We start from the raw sequence: 15,731 nt of genomic DNA, 5'->3' as shown, positions 1-15,731 counted from the left end.
ACCTTGACTCATTGGCAAAAAATATTCAATGCTTTCAGGTAATCTTAAATTAAAAACATAACTTCCAACTCACCTTCATTATCAACAAACCTGTTTCAATCCTTCATCCCTGCCTCAGCAGCTTTGAGGGGTTTCTGAATTTCTTCATCTCAATGTCAAATCTGTTGCACGCGTTTGCATTTAAACTGAACTTCTTCATAGGTGTCACTATTTTACTGTAATTTCTTTCTTGTCTCCTATAATGTTTTTCCTGTGCTCACTGTATCCACAAAAATCTGCCTTATTCTCTCTAAACCCTTCCCATTGAATGACTAGATGTCAATTTCACTTCCTGGCATAAGGCCGCTGGCATTTTAAACAGCTTCATCCCCTCATCTACAATCTACCTCCTTTTCACCTCTTCAATTTATAACCAAATTACTATCCAAACCCCTTCTCTCCAAAATCCTTAGTGGGTCTGTTGCAACAGCGAGGTTTCAGGAGTAAAACATAACAGCAAATCTCTGTTTTCTCTCCCTGCCTTCCCCACCATGCTTTTCAGATTGGCTTTTCTTGTGCTGTTTCTGAGTCCACATTTGAAATAAAAAGTAAAATGATTGCTCCAATTACAATGGTTGTTTAATGACTAATCGCATAATATAGAATGACACTGCATTTTAAAAACAGGCACAATAGATGTTTGTGTAGTAAACAACTATTTTCTTCCAAACCACCACATATCCTGTGCTGTAATCTTGCAGATCCCTGCAGTGCCACTTTTACAGTTTAATTTGAAGTTGCAAGCTGAAATGCACAGTGCTTCTTAACATTTTAAGTAACCAAGACCTCTGTAAAAGGTATTTTTACCATATTGCTATTACTTACTTTAATTCAAAAATTTTGCAACTTAATGAATAAAATAAACATCTGTATAATGTTACAATACACACACATATACAATGGATTCTAAATAATTGGGACACCATCAGGTCCAGTACATTTTGGCCCAATTAAACAGCTACCCCAATTAGCCAAAGTTTCATGGAACAAGTTAAAAAGGTAAAAAAGAGCCAAACTGAGTAACAAATTAAGTATTTAAATAAAATACAGAACAAATGAGAACACTACCAATACTACTGTACTGTAGAACTGTGTATTAGTTTCTAATAGTTATCATTGGAGGAATTCATCCAGTGTATGCTGCCGTGTACTTTTCATTGACAGCAAATGAACAAAATCCACACAGATACATAGTGCAGACAATAGACTGCCTTCAAATAATGCTTTTGATGATTGCTTCCTTCATATCTTCATTTTCATTGTTACATTCAAGATGATTGTTGATATCTTCAATACTTTGTAGTGCCTAACTTGTTGAAGTAGTGAAATTGTTACATTTACACTCCCAACCTTTTCTGGTATCTCCAAGCCTGAATGCTTGAAACTGCAGTGTGCAAACCAGCTCTGAATTGTCTTACGACTTATCTCTCACCAACTATTAGTGACAAAAATCACTGCTTTTTGAACAGAAACTCATGCAACTGACACAATGTAATAAGTATTTGGACTAAATACTGTGTAGAGTCTAACGGCCACACATGTGCTCGTGACCGATGCTAGTTAGACACTCTTCAACAGAAGTCTTCTGTCCTAATTAAGCAGCAAAGTGCCCCAAATAAACAAAGGGATCTGGGTTATAAATTCCATACATCACCATTTTTAGTTCAAACTCTGTCACATCAGTTATTCTTGACATACTTTCCTTGAGCATGTAGCCTGAGGGCTTATTATATGGATTCAGTCCTTCATGTACTATGACATCAGGGCCTTTTATCATGGCCCTTTCACTGCAAGGCTTTTGTGGAGGCTGTGGCAAGGTTTTGCATATCCTTCAGCACACAATGCTCGACCTTAGTCTATGCCATGAACAGCTTTTTGGACTGGAAGACCGTAGGACAACTTTCACTGAGTTATTTTCTCACCGGAAACATTCAATGGCATTGAAACCCTAGCTACACAAGACGGATCTGACAGAATCAGAGAAGGGCCCTTCCCACGAGCAGACAAACAAGGCCTTGTAACTCATTTGAAAAATCTGACTGAAGAGCACTCAAGCGGAATCCACCATCTCCTTTTCCTACAGAGCCTCATGGACACTCTGTGCAGACCACTACCTGACTGGGTACAAATCAAAAAGCATTCTTCTCCATGAACATTTCTACCAATGACACAAAATCTAACTGAAAGGAAACGTCCTGGGCAATATGGCCAGAACCATCCTTCATAACACAGAAGATAGCTTCAGCTTCAGCACACCATAGCATCTAGAGTCTGCATACCCGAGGACTACATATCATTTGATTCACCAAATACAAAGGCAGCCAGAGGGATGAAGGCCTCACTGGGTGCATTTCACCCCTTTCTCTGCAGATTTATGTATTATGCTTTAATAAACATAGATAAAACCATACGAAAATTTATTACTTGCTTGAGCACAGTAACGTATTGGTCAAGTGCAATACAGACAGCACCTCATGCCTGATGATTTAGAGGGAACAACTTCTACAATCCCAATTTCTGCATGAATTTGGCTACCTGTTCCATCCAGGTCTCTCCATATGCAAACCATATTATCAGTTCTGTAGAAGTTTATCTGAGTGGACAATCAGTCAGATAAGTTCACAACGAGCATATACATATGCATTTCCTTCAAATAACTTCTAAGCCAGGAGGTCACTTGGAACTGGTTTTAGATTGACAGTAGGTTTGATCTGAAGACTGTGACATCATCAAAGATACACAAGGATGTTGCCAAGTCTGGAGGGTATGAGTATAAGGAGAGATTGGGTAGGCTGGGTTGGTTTTCCCTGGAGCAAAGGAGGTGGAGGGGTAATTATAGAGGTTTATAAAATCAAGAAAAGTCGAGGCTCAAGGTCTTTTTCCCAGGATATGTGAGTCTAAAAGGAGAAGAGGCTGGGAGGTGGGGGGAAATGGATGGGTGTTACAATTTAAAAGGGAGCTGAGAGGCAAGTTTTTTTTCCACAGGGAGGTGATGATGGGTATATGGAACAAGTTGCAAGAGAAAGTGGTTGAGGTGGGTAGAATTACAATATTTAAAAGATATTTGAACAAGTTCATGGATGGAACTATTTCAAGAGGCTTGGGTCGAATACAGGCAAATACAACAGCTTAGGGAAGTGTCTCGGTTATCATGGAATAGAAGGGTGGAAGGACATGTTTCCATGCTGAATTACTCTATGGCTGTAACTCTACAATGCACAAGCAGGTTTGATCTGAAAATCACAGCACCTGAGATTATCACTCCACATTTATTACCCTTCTTCCTGATGTAGATAAAAGGCTTGGCAGTCCAACATGCAAATAAGACTGAAGAAAGGACAGCCTTGCCTAACTCCATGTTTGATCAGAAAGCTTTTCAGATCACCGGAATAACTGCACACTACACAAAGACGTTTACCAAAGAGTGTCATTCTATAAATAAATGTTTTAGGATCACATTTACAGTCAGTTCAATTTTAGCACCATGATCAATTGTAATATTTTAATGCCCTCAAGGGTAGGCACAGAAAGTTAAATCTCACAACTCTTGGAAGAACCCATCAACATACATAATCAGGAATTGGTGCACAATTCTTTAACATGATTAGTGATTATTAGAGAACCCAAACAAATGTCTTAGGACACTAGTGACATCATATAATCAGGACTAACGGCACTACAGCATGCACTATAGTCTGAATTCTACTGCAACCACAACTGCTGCATTCACATCTTGCTTAAGGCTTAGTCAAAGTTATTGTTTGCAAACCACCTTCCTGACAGTATAATTTTGCAAATGAATGCACGGAACAGAAAGAACCACAGCCAGATATGCAAAGCATCATAACCATTGTGCAAGGTTCTCAGATAAACCAATGGAAAAATGCCCCATTTATGTCACTTCTTATCACTTATTTATAAACTTGACCATTAAATTAAGGAAACTTGATACCTTAATTTAGTTACACACACAAAATGCTGGAGGAACTCAGCAGGCCATGCAGCATTAGTCCTGATGAAGGGTGTCAGCCCAAAATGTCGACTGTTTACTTTTTTCCATGGATGCTGCCTGGCCTGCTGAGTTCCTCCAGCATTTTGTGGGTGTTACTTTAGATTTCCAGCATCTGCAGATTTTCTCATTGACTACTGAGAAACTGAGCAGAAGTAATGGAGTTTGGGAGCAGGATATTTAGGACATAGAAATTATTGGAAGAGGACAGGGATTTTTTAAATTGATTGTTTTCTTACAAATAATAGTTATTTAGTTTGTAATTAGATTAGTATCAACAAACCTTTCATAACATCGCCAATGTTTGAAATAGTTTCAGATAACATGAGATCTACTCAATTGTTTTAAGAATCCATTTGGTTCACAAATGCCTTTTAAAGATGAAAGCTACCATCTATACCTAAGCATTCAATGATATGGCCAAATCTTAATCACTTTCTGAAAAACAGCCTTTCATTTCAAATTTCAAAGTTCAAAGTAAATTTATTATCATAGTTCATATATGTCACCCTGAGATTATTTTCTTGTGGGCATGCACAGTAAATACAAAGAAACACCACACAGGACAGAGACTGACAAACAATCAATGTGCAAAGCAAAACAAATTTTAAATACAAAAAAATGAATAATAAAAATAAAAATAATAAAAAGGAAATAAGCAATAAATATTGAGAGCACAGGGTATAGCGTACATAAAGGTGAGTCCATAGGTTGTGGAATCAATTTAGTGTTGTTATGAGTGAAGTTATCCCCTCTGGCTCAAGAGCCTGATGGCTGACAGGTAATAACTGTTCGTGAACCTGATGTTGTGGTATTTGAGGCTCCTATACATCCTTCCTGATGGCAGAAGTGAAAAGTGAGCATTGCCTGGATGGTGGGAGATCCTTGATAGTGGATGCCATCTTCCAGCAACCAGGCTCCTTGCGAATGTGATCAATGGTGAGGAGGACCTTTTCTGTGATGGCCTGGGCTGTATCTACTACTTTGTGTAGATTTTTCCGTTCAAGGGCATTGTTGTTCCCACACCAGGTGGTGATGTAGCCAGTCGGTATAGTCTTCGCCACACATCCATATATGTTTGCCAAAGTTTTAGATGATTTGTCAGATCTGTCTAAGAGAAGCACTGCTGCACCTTCTTTGTAATGTACTTATGTGCTGGACCCAGGACAGTTCCTCTGAAATGATAATGCCAAGAAAATTGCTCCACCTCTGATTCCCTGAAAAGGACTAGTTTGTAGACCTCCGGTTTCCTCCTCCTGTAGTCAAAAATCAGCTTTTTGGTGCTGCTGACATTGAGTGAGAAGTTGTTGCGGCACCTTTCAGCCAGATTTTCAATCTCCCTTCTATATGCTGATTCATCACCACCCATGATTCGGCCAACAACAGTGCAGTCAACAGCAAATTTAAGTATGGCATTGGAGCTATACTTAGACTCATTTCTGAAGAACTAGAGACAAGAAATCAAGATTCTGAGAATGAATAAGGATCCTCCACTACATCAGGAGTTCCATACAAACAATTACCTTTGACTTTCTATTGTTATTTGTTGCTGTACATCTTTGCAATATGATACATAGCTCACTTGAACTGGATTAAAGACTACAATTGTAATAAATTTTGTTTGGGTAAAAGATGGAAGATCTTTTCTAAATAATTAGCATGGACCACAAAAGTGCATCGATTTCCAATTCAATAGAATAATTTGCTTCACTTGAAATCTTGCAAATAAAAAGATACAAGTCAAATGGTTTTCTCACACTACAAGCACCAATATAAAATCGCGTTTAGATCATAAGGCATAGGAGCAGAATTAGGCCATTGAGTCTATCAATTCTGCTCCACCATTCAATCATGGCTGATTTATTTCCTCTCTCAACCTCATTCTCCTGTTTCTCCCCATTAACTTTGACACACTTACTAATTAAGTACGTATGAGCTTCCACTTTGAATACTGTATACCCAATGACTTGGCCTTTAAAGTTACCTGTGGCAACAAACTCCACAGATTCAAAACCCTCTGGCTAAATTTCTCCTCATCACTGTTCTGAAGGGATATCCTTGTATTTTCAGGATGTGCCCTCTGGTCATAGACTCTCCCACTAATGGAAATATCTTCTCCATGATTACTCCATCTAGACCTTCCAACGAGATGCCCTCTCACTTTTCTAAATTCCAGCAAGTACAGGCCAAGAGACATCAAACATTCCTCATATGTTAACCTTTTCACTTCCAGGATCATTCTCCTAAAAAAAACTCATCTGGATCCTCTCCAATGCCAGCATATCCTTTCTGAGACATGGAGCCCAAAACTGCTGACAATACTTAATCATGGTCTGACCAATGCCTTACAAAATCTCATCATTACACCTTGCTTTTATATTCTAGTCCTCTCGAAATTAATGCTAATATTGCATTTGCCTTCCTTATATGAGCGGAATGTTTCAAGCTCATCTGCAAAAAGAGCTTAAATTCTTCCCTTTAATGTCTCTTTTCCATTTCAAGGTGGCTGAGGTTCTGACGGAGTCCACGATGTACAACTGCAGTTCTTCAGGGCAGATGAGATTCTCTCCCGGAGCTCACCGAACAGCCATTTTCAATATCCCTAGGAGCAGCCTGGGAGATGCACACTTCCAGGGTGTGGCTCTGCAGCCTTATGGACGAGCCGATTCCATGCCAGTGTCACCAACTGATGCATCGCAAGAGAACAGAACATCACAACAGTGGATGCAGCTGTTGCAGACCTCTGTACTCAAGCGATTGCTCTCTTACTGTCTTTCTCGTGATGGTGGGGAGAGTTTGCTGCCAATGCTCATCAGAGAAACTCAGAATAAAAGTGACTCAGCAGTCTGTGACATCGTAATAGCAAGCTGTTTATTTTGTTGGTCTCCCCTCTTGCTGTGGAAGGGGATGACAGCTCTGTCTCTTGTTGGTAAGAGAGAGAGACCCTGTGGCATGTCCAATTGTCGGGTGAACTGCAGATCACAGTCTCTCTTTGGGGGCCTTGCTATGGCTTGCTTGGTGGGTGGTAAGCACTGATGCTTCCTGCTGAAATAAGTGGGGAAGGGGGAGCGTTGTTGCTTTGCTGCTGCTTGCGTGTGGGAGGGAGGAGAGGGGGCTTTGGGGTTCTAACATGTCTTCTGTCATTCATTCCTTGAGGTTCTCATCTGTTTTTGTGGATGTCTGCAAAGAGTAAGAATTTCAGGTTGTATACTGTATACATTCTCTGATATTAAGTGGAACCATGGAACCACTGACTCAATCTGCAAATTAACTTTTAGGGAATCCTGCACACCAACTCCAAAGTCCCTTTGTACCTCTGATTTTTGAATTTTCTCCCCATTTAGAAAAAAAGTCTATGCCTTTATTCCTTTTACCAAAATGCATGACAATACATTTGTCTCCACTATATTTCATCTGCCACATTTTTGCCCATTCTCCTAATCTGTCCAAGTCATTCTGTAGACTCCCTGCTTCTTCACTCTTTCCCAATTCTTTCCCAGTTCTGATGAAGGGGTATTGTCCTGAAACATTGACTCTTTTTCACTTCCCACAGATGCAATTTGACCTGCTAAGTACTTCCAGCATTTTCTGGCTTTACTTTAGATATCCAAAATCTGCAAGTTTGTTTTTTGATTTTCCCTATCTTATTTTACACAGCGATTCACCTAAGACCAAAATCCTAAGACATATGTTTACTGATCTTCTCTCAGATCGATTGACATGACGGATAATATTCATTGATTTCAACAAATGCAGGATTTTCACAGTCATTTACTAAATCACAATCAGGTTTATTATCATTAACATAGGATGTGAAATTTGTTGTTCGGCAGCAGTAAGTGCAAGTCATAGTAATGATAAGTTACAGTAGGTAGGTAGATAGATAAACAGATAGAATGAAAGAAAGCTAATGAGATTGTGTTCATGGGTTCATGGACCTTTCGAAAATCTGACGGTAGAGGGGAAGAAGCTATTCCTAAAATGTAGGCATACCTTCTGCATGATTGCATCAATGTGTTGGGCCCAGGCTAGATCCTCAGAAACAAGGATCACCAAAGGTTGCTGTTCACTGACAATTTTTAAAAAGGTTTTATTTTTCTGTTAGTAGAAGGGCTCAGGACATTGGGTTCCAAAGCCCAGTAACTATGGCATATACCCAGAAGTCAGCAAAACATGCAAGACCTGAAGAAAGTGCAACATATTGCAATCAACATACAAAACCCATTTCCAGAAAAGTTGGGATATTTTCCAAAATGCAATAAAAACAAAAATCTGTGATATGTTAATTCACGTGAACCTTTATTTAACTGACAAAAGTACAAAGAAAAGCTTTTCAATAGTTTTCCTGACCAACTTAATTGTATTTTGTAAACATACACAAATTTAGAATTTGATGGCTGCAACACACTCAACAAAAGTTGGGACAGAGGCATGTTTACCATTGTGTTACATCACCTTTCCTTTTAATAACACTTTTTAATCGTTTTGGAACTGAGGATACTAATTGTAGTAGATTTGCAATTGGAAATTTTGTCTATTCTTGCTTGATATAAGACTTCAACTGCTCAACAGTCCGTGGTCTCCGTTGTCTGATTCTCCCCTTCATGATGTGCCATACATTTTCAATAGGAGATAGACCTGGACTGGCAGCAGGCCAGTCAAGCACACGCACTCTGTGTCTACAAAGCCACGCTGTTGTAGCCCGTGCAGAATGTGGTCTGGCATTGTCCTGCTGAAATAAATATGGACGACCCGGGAATAGACGTCACCTTGGTGGCAACATATGTCTCTCTAAAATCCTAATATACGCCTCAGAGTCAATGGTACCTTCACATACATGCAACTCACCCATGCCGTGGGCACTGATGCACCCCCATACCATCACAGATGCTGACTTTTGCACCTTTCACTGATAACAATCTGGACGGTCGTTTTCATCTTTGGCACGGTGAACTCGACGCCCGTTTTCTCCGAAAACTGGCTGAAATGTGGACTCATCTGACCACAGCACACGGTTCCACAGTCTTTCGGTCCATCTGAGATGAGCTCGGGCCCAGAGAACTCGCCGGCGTTTCTGCAGAGTTGATGTATGGCTTCCTCCTTGTGTAATACAGTTTCAAGTTGCATTTCTGGATGCAGCGACGGACGGTGTTGAGTAACAATGGTTTTCCGAAGTACTCCCGAGCCCAGGTGGCTATAATTGTCACAGTAGCATGACGGTTTCTTAGGCAGTGCCGCCTGAGGGCTCGAAGATCATGCACATTCAACAGTGGTTTCCGACCTTGCCCTTTATGCACTGAGATGTCTCTGAATTCTCTGAATCTTTTCACAATATTATGTACTGTAGATGTTGAAAGACCTAAATTCTCTGCAATCTTGCATTGAGAAATGTTCCTTTTGAACTGACTAACAATTCTCTCACGAATTTTGGCACAAAGGGGTGAGCCACGACCCATCCTTGCTTGCAAAGACTGAGCTTTTGATGGATGCTACTTTTATACCCAGTCATGATACCTCACCTGCTACCAATTTACCTGCTTAATGTGGAGTCTTCCAAACCGGTGTTACTTGAATATTCTGTACACTTTTCAATCTTATTTTAACTCTGTCCCAACTTTTGTTGAGTGTGTTGCAGCCATCAAATTCTAAATTTGTGTATGTTTACAAAATACAATTAAGTTGGTCAGGAAAACTATTGAAAAGCTTTTCTTTGTACTTTTGTCAGTTAAATAAAGGTTCATGTGAATTAGCATATCACAGATTTTTGTTTTTATTGCATTTTGGAAAATATCCCAACTTTTCTGGAAATGCAGTTTGTACATATCACTAGCGTATTTCATTGTACCTTAAATACTTGTAACTGTTGCCTGCATTTGAAACTGCATTCAATTAATTGGGAGTTGAGTTGTGCACTATAATTTCATCTGTACCAAAACGTGACATTGTTTACACAATTCATATCTGATATTTGGGTCATAGAGTCAAAGAGCACAACACAGAAATGGGCATATCTAAGCAAGCCCCATTTGCCCACAATAGGCCCTCAACTCTTTACTCCTTTCCTATCCAAGCTTCTGTTCAAGTGTCTTTTAAAAATGCAGTTGTATCTACTGTTATCACCCCCTCTGGCTGCTCATTCCATATAACCACAACCTTCTGTGTGAAAAAAAAATTGTCCCTTGGATCTCCCTTAAATTTCCTCCCTCTCACTTTAAACCTATGGCTTTGAGTTTTAGGTCCCCTTACTCTGGAAGAAATTCCATGTGAAGCATGTACCTTAGATCTATATACTCTTTCCCAAACCCACAGAAATCCTTTTACAATTAGAGATACCTGCAGAGAAGTTTCAAATATTGATATGCGTCTGATTTATAAATGCAGTTTTCCAATTACCTCACATCAAAATTGATCAAACTTCTCGTCATCCATCTTAATAATTCTTTCATTATTGAATTTGCCTTACTAAGCACTTATGATCTACCTGGAGACATTGTCCTCTGCTAAAGTTGTTACATAAATGTATATTATTAATATAAGTGTAGTATAAGGACCCTACAAAAGCCTAGTTTTACAGATTCATCATAACTGAGATGTAAAGATGCAGTAAATGGCACAACTGTGCAAGATATTGGCTTAATTAGACAGTAATACAAATAAACAATTTGCTTGAAAAGTTGGCTTTCTTCACATCCAATTGACAGCACAGTACCACTGAGATGCTGGTCTCTTGAGCTTTAATTTCCAAGATTTTGGCAGCATTACACACCAAAAATTAATTTAAGTACTAGGCATAATGAAGATGAATATAATAAAAAAATTTTTATGCAGAATTTTTGGTACTGTAATCTAATACTCAGTCACTCACATTACACCAATATATTAATGTAATTAGATGAACTAAGCAAGGCAGAGAGGATAGGCTGAACAAGTAAAATAGGGAGTAACAAAATAAAACAGAAGAAAGTCTTCGATGTAACCACTAAATTCTTACTTTGGATCAAAGTATTTTCTACCATTTGAGGTAAGTGTTCAAAACTATCAAAATAATGCCTTCAGATAACCTATCTAATCTAATTAAAACATTAAGCCTTACTTAAAATTTCAGCACCGAAAGAGCTTACTCAGCTTTTAAAATGTACAGTTCAATTTTGTCTGAAAGCAAATGAATACTTTCCCTAATGTAATATCTGGAAAAGTAAAGTTAAATAAGGGTAGGACATACACAGTAACGGTAGGCCCCAAGGGAATGTTGATGAACAGAAGGACCTTGGGGTACAAGCCCATGGATCCTGAACATGGCAGCACAGTGGGAAAATTGAAGAAAGCATATGGAATCCTTGCCTTCATCAGCCATGACATGAAATATAAGATCAGGTTAAGTTACATCTGATCTAGTGTTCAGTTCTGATTACCACCCTTATTACTGCCCTGATTACCACCCTCAAGTATGCAAAAAAAAACAGATGAGAGTGGATATAGGGAGGGGAGGGAGGGAACGTCGACTCAGACCATGAGAGGCCTGCGTCGGGCATTTTCATGCCTTACAAGGTGCACGTGGCCAAGTGGTTAAGGCGTTTGTCTAGTTATCTCAAGGTCACTAGCTCGAGCCTCAGCTGTGGCAGTGTGTTTGTGCCCTTGAGCAAGGCACTTAATCACACATTGCTCTAGTCTGTGCGAGGAGTGGCGCCCCACATAGACTTCCAATCTGCGCCTTGTAAGGCATGAAAATGCCCGACGCAGGATATAGGACTGCTAGAAACTGAGGCCAGAGAAATAATAACAGGGGAAAGGAGATGGCAGCTGAACTGAATGAGTACTTTAAATCAGTCTTCACTGTGGAAGACACTAGCAGTGTGCCAGATGTTGAAGGGTGTAATGGAAGAGAAGTGAGTCCAGTTGAGGGAGAAGGTGCTCAAAAAGCTGAAAGACATAAGGGTACATAAGTCACCCAGACCAGATGAACTGCACGCTAGAGTTCTGAAAGAAGTAGCGGTAGAGATTATGGAGGCATTAGTAATGATCTTTCAAACATCATTGGACTTTGGCATGGTGCCAGTAGACTGGGAAATTGCAAATGTCACTCCATTCTTTAGGAAAAGAGGAAGGCAGCAGAAAGGAAATTATGGACCAGTTACCCTGACCTCAGTGGTTGAGAAGATGTTGGAGTCAATTGTTAAGGATGAGGTTTTGAACTACTTGGTGACACAGGACAAGATAGGACAAAATAGGACAAAGTCAGCATAGTTTCCTTCAGGGAAAATCTTGCCTGGCAAACCTAATGGAATTCTTTGAGGAGATTTTACATAGGATAGATAAAGGGGATTCAGTGGATGTTGTATATTTGGACTTTCAGAAGGCCTTTGATACGGTGCCATACATGAGGCTGCTTACCAAGTTAAGAACCCATGGTATTACAGGAAACTTACTGGCATGGTTAGAGTATTGGCTGATTGGTAGCAGTCAGCAAGTGGGAACAAAAGGATTCTTTTCTGATTGGCTGCCAGTGACCAGTGGTATTTTACAGAGGTCGGTGTTGGGACCGCTTCGTTTTTTTTTTAAGCTGTATTTCAATGATTTAGATGATGGCATAGAAGGTTTTGTTGCCATGTTTGCAGATTGTACAAAGACTGACGGGTGGAGTTGAGGAAACAGGTACAGTGCAGAAGGACTTAGACGGATTAGGAGAATGGGCAAGAAAGTGGCAATTGAAATACAATCATGGTAATGCACTTTGGTAATAGAAATAAATATGCAGACTATTTTCTAAATGGGGTGAAGATCAAAATCCAAAAATCTGAGATGCAAAGGGACTTGGGAATCTTTGTGTAGAACACCATAAAAGTTAATTTGCAGTGAATCGGTGGTGAGGAAGGCAATGTTAGCATTAATTTCAAGAGGTCTAGAATACAACAGCAGCGATGTGATGCTGAAGCTTTAAAAGGCAATGGTGAGACCTCACCCTGAGTACCATGAACAGTTTTGGGCCCCTCATCAAGAAAAGATGTGCTGGCATTGGAGAGGGTTCATTGGAGAGGATGATTCTGAGAACTAAAGGGTTGTCATACGAGGAATGTTGATGGCTCTGCATCTGTACTCATTGGAATTCAGAAGGATAAGGGGGGGGGGATCTCATTGAAACCTTTCAATTGTTGAAAGGCCTAGACAAAGTTGATGTGGAAAGAATGTTTCCCATGGTGGGGGAGTCTAGGACAAGAGGGCACAGCCTCAGGATAGAGGGGTATCCATTTAAAACAGAGATGCAGAGTAATTTCTTTAATCAGAGGGTGGCGAATTTGTGGAATTTGTTGCCACAGGCACCTGTGGAGGCCAGATTGTTGGATGTATTTAAGGCAGAGTTTGATATGTTCTTGATTAGACATGGCATCAAAGGTTACAGAGAAAAGGTCAGGAAGTGGGACTGAAGAAGGGAAGAAAAGGACCAGCCAAGATTGAATGGCAGAGCAGACTTGACGGGCCAAATGGCCTGAATTCAGCTCCTATGTCTTATGGTTTTATATTAACTTTTAATTGTAATTGATGAATATAAGATTGATTCATACATGCTAATGCAAGGGGGAAGCAAGGAAAAACCATTTTTGAAAATGACCACCAATTGATACTAGTGAAATGAATGCTCCAGGAAATCAAGTTAGTTCTCTCAGTCTCAAACCAAAGCTATTGGAAATGGTATATGACACATACAGGATGTTCTCCAGCTTGCTTACCTTACATGATTGTGCTGGACAGGGCACAGAAGAGACTCACCAGGATGCTGTCTGGGTTGGAGCATTGCAGTAATAAGAAGAGATTGGTTAGGATGGGTTTGTTTTCCTCAGAAAAGAGTGGGGTGGTGAGAGAGGAGAGTGGGGGATGGTGTGTGGGGAAGACTAATAGAAGTCTAGAAAATTAAGAAATGGACAGATGTGTAGTGAGTAAGAATCAAACTCCTGGTAGAACCCAATGAGTCAGACACCATCTGTGGACGAACTGGACTTTAGGTCAAGACCCTTCATCTGGACTGAAACGTGTCTATCAATATGTGCAAGTAAAAAAAAGGATTTGTATGAAAAGATAGAAAGTAAGAACCTCCCCCCCCCCCCATAAAGGTATTTATAACAAAGGGGCATAACAATTAACATGAGGGGGAAGTAGAGTGGAGATCCAAGGGAAACTCAAAGAGTGGTTGAAACCTGGAACACATGGCCAGAGAGGGTGGTGGAGACACGTACTCTCATATTTAAGAAACAATTGGATCATAAAAGCAAAGAAGGCTGCTGCCTAGATGTGGGGAAATCAGACTATGAGCTAGTGCAATTGTTAGCATGGATGTGATGGGCTGAAAGGTCTTTCTGTGCTGTACTGCCCGGTGACTCCATGTATGCAGCAGGAGACCAAACAAAACTCACTGGAAATGCTAGAGAAAAAAGATTTCACCACGTCCAGGGGTTTGTCCTTTTTCATGATAGATCCTCACTACCGCCTTTATGAGACAAATAACTGAAAAGCAACAAGTGGTACCAACTAGGCATAACCATCAGCTGTGCCTTCCTCGGACTTTAAAGTCATGTTGTTTAAAATTCCATTTCTGTCAATTATAACTGGAAGATAGCCGATAAAAATAATAATTGTTGCAGACCAATCTGTCTACAAAGAGTTGAAGCGCGTTCTTCATGGGACTTGCCTTTTAGTTTTCATTGACAGTTTCAAACAGGGAGGCTAATCTCTCTTTAAGATGTAGGTATTGTAGGCCGTCAAAATGCAAGAGCCTCTGGTCAGATAGCACCAGAAAGTTTGAAATAATTTGCAGCTAGTTTCTGGGGCATTCCGGGCTGTCTAGGGTGCTGTCGGTACAGCTCCACTTCTTTAAGACAACTAAAAATTATTCTAAAAATAAATTCCGCACGTTTTAAAATACATTACTCAACGGAACTTCAGTCCCTAAAATGTCACCTACTGTAAAGCACACGCCGTTTTCTGTTCTAGCTTTTTTAAAAAAAACAATATAAGTTTCAATGAATGTACGTTGTAAATGAATTAGAAAATGAAATGTCAAAAACTGCATTAAACCTGGCCATCGCCATTATTTCCTGGCGCTGAATGCCTTTTAAACTGAGGGTGACTGACACTGAACATCGTGTACTTACTTTTCTGCTTTCTTGCAACAGTTTCCCATAACGTCCGTGGACCGAAAGCAGAGCTGCGCCTGAACGCTGAAGCCGAGAAACTTGTGCGGCGCCAACTATGAACGCGGCAGCACTCAGCAGGCGGAAGTCAGGATTTAGTCCCGGCGAAGAGAGTTTGTGTGTTAAATTAAGATAAGGGCGTCATTTCCTCTGATATGTCAGTTTTGGACAGTTGTAACTCATGAGGGATATTATTTAGGACATGTTTCTGTCTGGTGTTGGAGCGTGTACCGAGAGCATCTTTCATTTTTCTCGGATGTGTTGTATACTCAGAACGCATCTTCCAAACAAGATCACCCTAAGCACCCAGTGCGTGTGTCGAGAAAGGAACAGTAAATTTCACCGCTTTGACTTATTAATTTTGCCTTATCCGGTGATCTGCTGTGGGTTGTTAGCGCTACGTTCAGATCTTCGAGCATTGTTGCTTCGCCGTTCCTACCAATTATAAATAAAGCATGCATTTGTCTGATGAATTGGACTTGGTTTGGTTAAAGTAACAC

The 15,731-nt window shown here is 40.1% G+C and overlaps 1 protein-coding gene across 1 annotated transcript in view; it reads right to left on the bottom strand.

Annotated features, from left to right (window-relative positions):
- Positions 1-15,320, bottom strand: part of LOC140199065 (uncharacterized) — a 75,818-nt gene extending 60,498 nt beyond the window's left edge. Inside the window, exon 1 of the mRNA XM_072260513.1 lies at positions 15,193-15,320. Coding sequence (XP_072116614.1) covers positions 15,193-15,221 — 29 coding nt within the window. The 5' untranslated portion in view covers positions 15,222-15,320. The remainder of the gene's footprint in view (positions 1-15,192) is intronic.
- Positions 15,321-15,731: the final 411 nt, after the last annotated feature.

This window comes from Mobula birostris, chromosome 6 (genome assembly GCF_030028105.1).
Source record: "Mobula birostris isolate sMobBir1 chromosome 6, sMobBir1.hap1, whole genome shotgun sequence".
Classification (NCBI taxonomy): domain Eukaryota; kingdom Metazoa; phylum Chordata; class Chondrichthyes; order Myliobatiformes; family Myliobatidae; genus Mobula; species Mobula birostris.
The sequence above is the reverse complement of the archived record's forward strand: the minus strand, read 5'-3'. Positions and strand labels throughout refer to the sequence as shown.